The sequence below is a fragment of the Centruroides vittatus genome, unplaced genomic scaffold, assembly GCF_030686945.1.
Source record: "Centruroides vittatus isolate TY-2023 unplaced genomic scaffold, ASM3068694v2 contig_120, whole genome shotgun sequence".
Taxonomy (NCBI): Eukaryota; Metazoa; Arthropoda; class Arachnida; order Scorpiones; family Buthidae; genus Centruroides; species Centruroides vittatus.
The window spans coordinates 836,861-846,822 of record NW_027120768.1 but is presented as its reverse complement, the minus strand read 5'-3'; the positions used below and the strand labels follow the sequence as shown (position 1 = coordinate 846,822).

The following is a 9,962-nucleotide window of genomic DNA, read 5'->3' as shown; positions in this document are numbered from 1 at the left end:
TTTAGACTGTCCCCGACCGGTTATGATTAACTGTTACATGTTTTTCTTCAATTAAATTATATATATTTTTTATATTCATTATAATTTTCAATATAAACCTCAGTTTGTCATAGGAGTTATCTTTATAAATTTATTTTATTGCTTTATACCATAAAAAGAATGTGTACCTTGTACCAATACTATTTTTATTACTTAGCAGCATTTAAATTGATCTCCTTATAGAAAAATGTAAATTTTCTATACTATTACTACATTTATTTTAATTAATAAACTGGAAGTTTCTTAATTAATTTCTCTGTAATTAACATAACATGTAATAAATATGTTCATAGTATAGAAGTGGGAGATTTTATGAAAGACACCAAGACATCTCATATATTCAACAATGTACTTTACATACTGTAATACAACTTCATATAAAAACATACACAGATATACTAGACACACACACAACGTATTTATATCTGAATGGAGCTTGTTGCACATGGCACTGGACAATCATGATTGCCTCCATAGAAGAAATAGTACGCAGAAGAAACTGGAGCACCATTTTATAAAATGGTGGTCCAATTTCTTCCAATTAAACATTGGCAGCCAACCAGAAAGCTTGTTATGTCTGATGCCTTTTTACAACTTTTGCTATCAAGACATTGTGAAAGGATTTCAAGCGGTGCATGGGCACCCAATAAGTGCCCTATTGGGTACATGGTTTGGATCCTTGTAGCGTGGCATCTTGCACATCGAGGAAGCCAACTAGAAAAGATGGATTCAGACATATTCGTTCCAAACCACTCGTGATAATTTCTGAGGATTCGAATCCCCAGAAATTATGAGAGTGGTTTGGAATCCCGGATCCGTCAGAGCAGCAGAAAATCACTTATACACATTAAAAACCATAACTACGCTTCAAAAATACTCATCCAAGATGTGGGAATTATAAGGATGAAACTCCAACGAGCTTTGATATGGTTATTATTAAAATAACAGTAAAGAGTAGATAAGAATAAAATTTTAAAAATATAGGCTACTTTACCATCGCCATCTTCCTTTCTTGTACGAAAAAATTCATTAATCTATAAAATTACGGAAAATCCTGAAAGTCACGAACCTTTGGCAGTATTTTATTAGCTTCTTCCTAAAGGAAAAGATATAAAAGTAACGAAAAAATAAAATGTTCAACTCTATTTTCTGGCGACTTTGTGCCAAACTGTTAAGATGGCCAAACTTTCTTTCCTGATATCCATCTTGTTCTAAGATTCCGCTAGTAGATGCTGACTTTACTGTCTGAGCTGATAGTACCAGATGTTATTTATAGTCTGGCATAAACTGATGCTACTTTCTCTGCATTTTTTCCTTTCTTACAGTGCTTTTTCAACCCTGTGAGATCTTTAAGATCTTCGTGTTAAATATAATACTAATGTCTTACAAGATTTTTAAGAAAATAAATGAAATATTTTAAATTATTAGCAATTTTATATACAGAGCGGTCCAAAAGTCAGTTAACCTGTTCTTATTCAAATACTTCAAACGCTTAACGAAATATATTTTTAATGCACAAATAGCGTTCTAAACTCAGTTTATCATTGGTATTGGCAAAAGTGCCTGCAACGAACGAAACAGTAACGCAGTTAGCTGACTTTTGGGCCAGGCTTTAATAAATAATAATTTAGTTTCTATATATTAAATTTTATAATTAAAAAAATAAATAAATTTAAATCCTTGACTAAAATACTGGGCAAGGGCCACACTGTCCTTCATCTACTAACAAACCTAACAAAACAGTTTGCAACGACGAGTTCGTTTGTTATATGGGAGTAAGTCTGCTAATTTTTCTACTTAATTTAAAAAGAAAATTACGGAATAAATGATTAAAATATCCCTTATTTATTCAAGGAATGTACGGGTTCTATATGTATGGCGTATGGACTAGAATCATGCCAATGTAAAAGAAGCTTACACGATCCTTTAACGAAAGCCTGTGAACTTTGTTGCAAATTACCAGGGAACGATCATAGTTGCAAGTAAAGAAAACATTGAATTTCTTTTAAAAAATGGCGTAATTAATAAATCCGCATTAATTACTATTATTCATTTTACGTAGATCATCCTTTGAGTGGAATTCTTCACCGTTTGATGTGCCTGATTTATATGCCAAACCTGGAACTCCTTGCGACAATTATAACGGATACTGTGATGTTTTTCAAAAATGTCGTGAAGTAATTACAGTTAAATTTATTTTATTACACTTGAAATTATAGAAAATATAATACATTATTTGTTTAATTGCAGGTAGATCCATCAGGCCCTTTAGCAACATTACGTAAACTATTATTATCTACTGAAAGTATAGCATCCCTAAAACGATGGGTCTTAGATCACTGGTGGGGAGTTATCCTTCTTTTTATTTGCGTCATTATTGTTCTGGTAAGTTAATTCAAACTTATTTAACACTTTATAAACAGTTTCGTGCTCAATTTTTCATAATAAAGTCGTTATTTCGGTTTGCCAAGCACTTATTTTTGGCCAGAGATGAAGGCGATGCCCGATCTCAAGTTGTTGTAGTCCTACAAAATATAAGGGGCTCTTCCCTCCACTAAATAATCGATTTGGAAACGCAAGGCCCTAAACTGTAGTTTCGGAGAACTAAAGCTGTGGAAATCCAATCGCAAACATAAGATTCAATCTGTTTCGGTCTTCAATCAATATTTAGAAATTAATAATAGTTTTTATTTGATGACAGCTGGCAACACTAATCAGTCAGCCCTTTCTACGGAAACACAGTCTGTTGGAGCACGTGTTAATTTATTTCGATTAAGAAATACACTTAACACAAGGTATTACAAAGTCAGGAGTGCGCGTATTAACGCGGGGCATCTTTGTTGTAGCGTGACGGTAGAACAAAGACGCCCTCTAGCGTTGTCGCTCTCCACGAACACGTTTGCAGAGTTGCCAAATTCTGTCGTAAAAACCCCCTACATAGACCTGAAATTCTTCTTAAAACTAACAGAGTACACCTAAATAGCTTTGCTCCAGGTGCAATGCATATTACTGCATTGCAAGTGTGCATTATATACATGCGTATGCATGTACTGTACATAATGCACACTTGAGCAAAAACATCATGTGACGAAGCAAGGTGTCCAGATCTCGCAACGAGAACACTCCTGACTTTCGGAAGCTTCTACTCGTCGCTATCCTGCTAATTCCCTCCTAAGTTTAGGGAGGGAAACCCTATTGGCATCACTGCATCATAGAGAAACACAAGGCTAGAGGGCGTAGACAAAGGCCGATGGAGAAGTGTTGCCAACCGTCGGCACAATTTACGAAATTTAATGTGTTTTAAGTTTCGTGTGCTGTATAATTTCTTAATAAAATAAAAAAAATAATGTATATTTTTATTAATAGATTATTATTGTAAAGGCATTCGGTAAAAGAACAGAAGAAGGTAAAATGTTATCAGATCCCGATCACATATCAGAGAAGAACAAGACAGTATTTCGTTCGAACACAAACCACGCTGTGGCAAAGGCTCATGCACAAACGGTTGCATCAAATCACAGTATTGCAGCTGCTCTAGCACACACCGCTTGCAAGCAGAGAACGACCAGTAATTTCGTCAAGACGAGCGTATCGTTTAGGAAGCACGATCAACCCCTGTCTATGTCAGGAGCTGGTTGGGTTTGATCGTGATCAATTAAATAAACACCTGGGATTCAATTAATATAAAGTGGCATGCTCCAAATGTCCGCATTGGGAGATGACCATGCCACCTCTGACACCACACGTTGTATATAACATTACAGTGAGCTGGAGATAGATGATGCTGTATAAGCGATGTGTATATTTACGACATTATTTTTTAATTTACGACAAAATATACTTTTTACGAACATTTTTAAAGGGGAAGAAAAAACAAATAAGAAAATAAAAACGCTAATTGCAACACTGCAATATTTTTGTTTGTTCATTTATTTATATAAATAAATAAATATATATTAATATATATATATACACATATATATTGTAATGAAAAACAAGAAGGAGAATGTGAAAACATTCCTATTGCCTTAAAATAAAGTCCCTCCTTGTACAGTGAATTGTTTGTAACACTGTACATATTTGTTCCATTGAAGAATCATTTTAGTTCGAAGGACACAAAGCTCTAAAATTGTATTGTTTTTAAACACTAACATGGATACTTGGAACTCGATATCGCTGAACAATAAAACCCAACGTTGATGACACATGAAAAACACATTATGACCCATCAGTATTCGAATATATATGACTGTTGTGGCATGAATACAGTCAAACTTCGATTAGTGCATCCGATATTCGCACTAAATAGGGTGTGGCGCTAAACTGAAGTATCTCAAACAATAAGAATTGTGTATAGTAATGAGTTAAGTTTGAGTTTGGGAGTTTGCAAGGCATGTGATTTGGTTACAGCAATGACGTTTACAGTGCAAAATCGCTATTTAGGAGGGCGCTATATCGAGGTTTGGCTGTAAACGGGAGGTTAAAAGATTGTCTCTATCAGTTCTTTATTGTTAATACTTGTCAGCTTCATAATATAGCAAGATTTATTGTTTAACAATTTGAATTGTGTTTAAATGGTGATAAAATTTAAGTTTACATTATATTATTTTTATATAATATCTACTTTACATCAATATATATTTATTTATAAAGTATAAATTTATGATATATTTATTTATATATAATTTTAATAGAGTATATATTGGAAGTTTCTTGTTTTTTCTATTATTTTTTAAAAATATTCTATAAGAAGTATACTCTTACCAAATATACATATATATATTTATGATGTTGGAATTTGTATATTAAATTCAGTCTTTTCGGACTTGAAAAAATGTTAAAAATTAAATAAATAAAAGATATTTGTATGATAGTGTTTTCTAAAAAACAAAAATGAGATTTTTCAGTTGAGATATTCTTTAAATATATATTAATTCACTTAAAACATCGAACAAGATTTAATCAAGTGAAGTCAAAAGTGCAAAATCTTGGCATGTAAACACTTAAAGCATACCCCTAAGAAGACAGGGATTTAAGTAAGATTAAAGACAGGAAACTGAAACTGAATACGAAATTATAAAACATTAAATTTAAAATTTAAATGGTTAAAAGTATTTGCCATTATTCTTCTGGCATTCAAATTGTGTTTTCTGAAAGTGTGGTTATTCAGAGAGAAAAGAAGAAAAATAAATAAATAAATATATATATAAAGCTTGTTTTTTTATTTATTCTAAACATGTAATTCTCTTACAAAAAATTTAAGCAAGAATGTAAGAGAATTTCCATTCTTCAATATATAAAAGAAACAGTTATTAAGAAACTAACTGATACAATTATTTCCTATCTTTAGACTAAAAATGCAGATGGTGTGTGATCTTACACTCTGCATCAATCTCTTTAATTATATCAATATAAATTATTCTTCAATATACATATATATTTACAGTATATCCGAATAATTCTAAATACTGTCAAATTGTAGAATTTTTTCTGAGCAGACATTCAAAAGCTAACATTACAAACAAAACTTTACAGAAATTTGCTAGCTGGCTAAGCAATTAAAATTATAAATTCCCAGAGAATAATTCATAAGAATTGGCTATGGAAATACATATAAGATCCATTCTGCCAAACTAATTTGTACAGAATGCTAAATAACTTTTGTAACATTGTTTTTGTATGAATTATATCTTGCTTTAGTGAAACAGTTTGCTGTGCTGCCTTAGGAAAAAAAAAACAAATTAAGAAACAAACAAGACAGAATAACAAACCTGTGAACACAGAACTTGCTGCATTAGTGTGTAGAGGAATCATATATCTGTTTTTCATTCATTTATCTGATAAAAATACAGAAAAAAAAATACAGTTAACTATTCACATTGGTGATATATTTTATACAAATTTAAATATAATGCTATACATATATATTGTATATTTTCTATCAACGAAAAGAGAAGAATATTCTGCATTACTGTATAATCTTTAACTGTAATAATTATTCTGTTTAAATTTCATTTCAATTATTTATTAAAGTAAAATAAATTCTCACTTATACTTGGTTGGATTTATCTTGAAAGAGCTTCCAAATTGTTACATACATTTTATACTTACATTAATTTATTATAATAGGAGCACTTCTCATCTGAAAAAGAAATTCTGCACAGGGTGATTCAAATGTCTCCATACATGGTCACTCACAGTATAAATCACAGGATGTGTAACATTTAATTGAATACACATATAAATGCAGGTTAGCATATTTAAATTAATGTTACATGCAGGGTGATATTAAGCACTGGCGAGGCCCCGGCCCAATTTCTTTGAATAAAACATGAATAATAGTAATGAGCAGTGAGATGAGGCCTCTGGTTGCAGCTCTACATAATATGGCCCTAATTAGAGGCACAGGTTCATATCACAAGTACTGTATATCTCCTCAGGTAGTCTATGTTCTGTATGGAGACTTTTGAATCACCCTTTATATAGAAACTCATAAATTTCTTTAAAATATATTCAAATAAATAAATTATTGCAATTTTACTGATTACTTTCAAGAAATATATATATATATATACATTTATTTAACTAAATATAAGCACTTTATCCTAAAAAATGGTATATGAAACTTAATTATTTGTTAATAAAAATATATTAATTTAATTCACATATCTTTAATAAAAATTAATCTTATATATATTTTCATATGTTTCACATCTTTTCAAAAATACTAATCCTTAATTTTTTATATAAAAGAATATATAATATATATATATGTATATATTTGAGTTCTGGTGGTAATATACCTTCTAATCACAATTAAGCATTTATATACATGAACAAAACAACAAGAGCTAACATTCTTTGTGATATTGGTAACTATTTTATACTAAATGTGCCATCTATCATATATATATACATATAACTCTTAGTTTAGGAAAGGAATGATGATATGAAATGATGTAAAATGTACATAATATTCTTGCCAATGGGCTTTAAATGCCAAAGAAATATATGTCGGATATATATTAATGTCAAATCGTTTCCAGATAATTGACTCATAAGCTGTGTTCTGTTTGACTGGTGATATTGCAAGTTGATTGTGAATGATACTGATCTATAAGCTCAGTGGGGTTTTTGAATTTTTGAACTGTTTTACTGATAGGTATGTGCTTCTACCACTCCAAGGGAACACATCTATAGACTTATGTGTGGTCAGATGTATTTGATATAAAGAAAAGTTTGTATCCCATGATTGATTGTATGAAAGATATATTATCAAAGTGTGTGAACTGTTCGGTTCATCGTATAATTGTCAAGTTTTGAATTGGATGCTGTTGTAACATCTAATTATCACATGTATATAAATGTAAAACAAACAAAAAAAAACATTATTATAGATTTGTAAAACTAAAAATTGAATAATTTTGTATAAAAATTAAGTTTGTCGAGTGGAAAATTGTCATTTTTATTATGTTCCAAGCCAAAATGGATATAAATTAGGGATTATGTAATGCATAATATATGATAATTGATGTTTGTTTAATTATATTAAAAAATTAACAGATTCCCAATAGATGAATAAACAATTATCAGATGAATTAATACATCATATATACAATAAATTCTTTATCTTGTAATATTTTACTGGAGCATTAGTTGATAAATTAATATAACATTTCCAATTGGTAAGATCTATGGGGAATGTGTTAATAAAATATTTTGAAAGTTGATCTATTTTCTGTATAACAAAATGTCATTTGAATATACTTAACAATTGTTATTTTTCTTTTTTTTTACATTTTTTTTTAAAGGGTTTTATAATGATGCCCAAATCACATGCCCATGAAAAGAAATATATATATGGAAATCTAAACTGAAACCAAAATACTTGACAAATTTCTATTCCAAACATGGGCAATGTACAGTAAAGTGGCAAATATTGTTAGTATTTACTTGGTTAAATAAATACTGTTGATGCTGTAATTTAGTGATTTAATTATTTCGAAAAATAAAAACAATTGTTTCTAAATATGCATTTTTTATAGTTATTTATAATAATTCTAAAACACTATTTTTTCAATTTTGCTCACTATGTTTATCAGTCCATCAATAATCTAAGGATGGAATAAAGAAACAAGATCTAAGCAGTGATTTTGACTTATTTCTGCTCCAGCTATGTTCACCATGCAGTTGATTTAGCAATTAAACACGAGCCATGGTTAACAAAGATCAACTGCTTGCCTTCACACCACTAAATATTCATTTTACACAAGGAATTGGTAGCACTAGGATTGCAAGATTTCTACAACCGGAATAAAGGACACTAAAATAGGAATAATTAGAATACCATCTTCCAACTTTCACTCCACCCGGCCCACCAATAGCCTGGTGGATAAAATCACCAAACACTGGTACTTAGTTGTGGGTTTACGCCTCGAAAATTGGATGGCTCTGTGGAGTTTTCCAGGTTTTCTTCACGTTAGTAACACCGAAATAGGGGCTAGTTCTCATAGAAAGTCCATCAATAGACATTGCCATATGTCCTGTTGCAGTATACAAATAAAGCAAAACACTCTCTCCTGTTATGGGCAGATTTAGAGGTATGCGCAGGGCGATCTGCATCCCCTTCTGAGGATATTTTCCGAGTAAAGCCAGTGCTTGGCATATTGTTTACTTGCTTCATTCCTTCCAAAGATTTCCGGACTCTTCTGGATTTAAAAGTTATAGTTTTCATATAGAATTTAAATTATTTAATGATAAATCATAACTTTCTATGGGGAATGATGCAGGGCTGCAGTAAGATGAGGGGAGAGGCAACTGCCTCAGCTACCAAATTGGAAGGGATACTAAAAAGGCATCATAATGTTTATAGAAATATAAGTACATTAGCGCAGTTCTTAAGCTTGCCTCGAGCACCAAAATTATTCAGAACGATCCTGATGATTTGGATTAATATACAGTCGAGTCCACTTAACAGAGCATCGGATAATAGAGCAATACCTTTAAACAGGTGCCATGTTGGTAGGTTGACAACTTTCAGAGCAACAAATTCTGAGCACAGTGTCAAAAAATACCAACTTGAAAATGGCAATGAGCAAAAGAAAACCTTCCATATGAAGTCAAATGGCCGGTACAGTTAAGGTTCCGTTCTATCTCTCTGGGGGATCCAGAATCGAATTCAGGTGAACAACCTCAGGAATTTTTTCATGAATGGTTTACCTCGTGTCTCACCACTCTGCTACCCTTCAAATGGGCCTGGCTGAACTTACAATAGGTATTAACTAATTGGGAGTTCGACCAGCCCCACGTGAATTCCCCAGGAATTTTTCGGAGGGTGGTCCATCCAAATATTTCGGACCCTCTTTCTCACCACCCGGTCTCCCCATTGTGAGCCTGGCCGAACCCATAATGGGCTTGCAAAAAGAGGCTCTCTTTGTGTCACAGGGCGGAAAGAATTTTTAAAAAGGCCCACGTGAATAGGCTTTAAAAGAAGCGTTTTAGAGTCTATAGGGAGGAAAGAGATTTATAAAGGTGTCTCATTAGGCAACATTTACCGTATATTCCGGCGTATAAGACGACTTTTTAACCCAGGAAAATCTCAAAAGTCGGGGTCGTCTTATACGTCGGAATATACGGTACTTATCTCAATCCATTGACAGATGCATAAAATATAAACTTACTTTGTGCTATACAATTTTACTTGATTCGGTATAGTGAGAAATAATATTTGGGACGAAATAGTTTTGTATTTTTGAGAAATTACATTTTTTATGACACTCGCATTGGCTCTACATATTTTTGTAATTTCTGCACTATCGAAAGTAGAATATAAATAAATATTTACACCTGTCCTTTGTTTATATATGTTTAAAACATCACTAACATGTCTTTAGTTTAAACTCCATGTCATCACTAATCACTAT

At 31.7% G+C, this 9,962-nt stretch overlaps 1 protein-coding gene across 1 annotated transcript in view; it reads left to right on the top strand.

Annotated features, from left to right (window-relative positions):
• The window catches only part of LOC136984551 (disintegrin and metalloproteinase domain-containing protein 10-like), a 115,121-nt gene extending 111,190 nt beyond the window's left edge, over positions 1 to 3,931 (top strand). The window contains exons 11-15 of the mRNA XM_067281589.1: positions 1,733 to 1,814; positions 1,894 to 2,021; positions 2,102 to 2,216; positions 2,290 to 2,424; positions 3,406 to 3,931. Of these exons, the coding sequence (XP_067137690.1) occupies positions 1,733 to 1,814; positions 1,894 to 2,021; positions 2,102 to 2,216; positions 2,290 to 2,424; positions 3,406 to 3,684 (739 nt within the window). The 3' untranslated portion in view covers positions 3,685 to 3,931. The remainder of the gene's footprint in view (positions 1 to 1,732; positions 1,815 to 1,893; positions 2,022 to 2,101; positions 2,217 to 2,289; positions 2,425 to 3,405) is intronic.
• Positions 3,932 to 9,962: the final 6,031 nt, after the last annotated feature.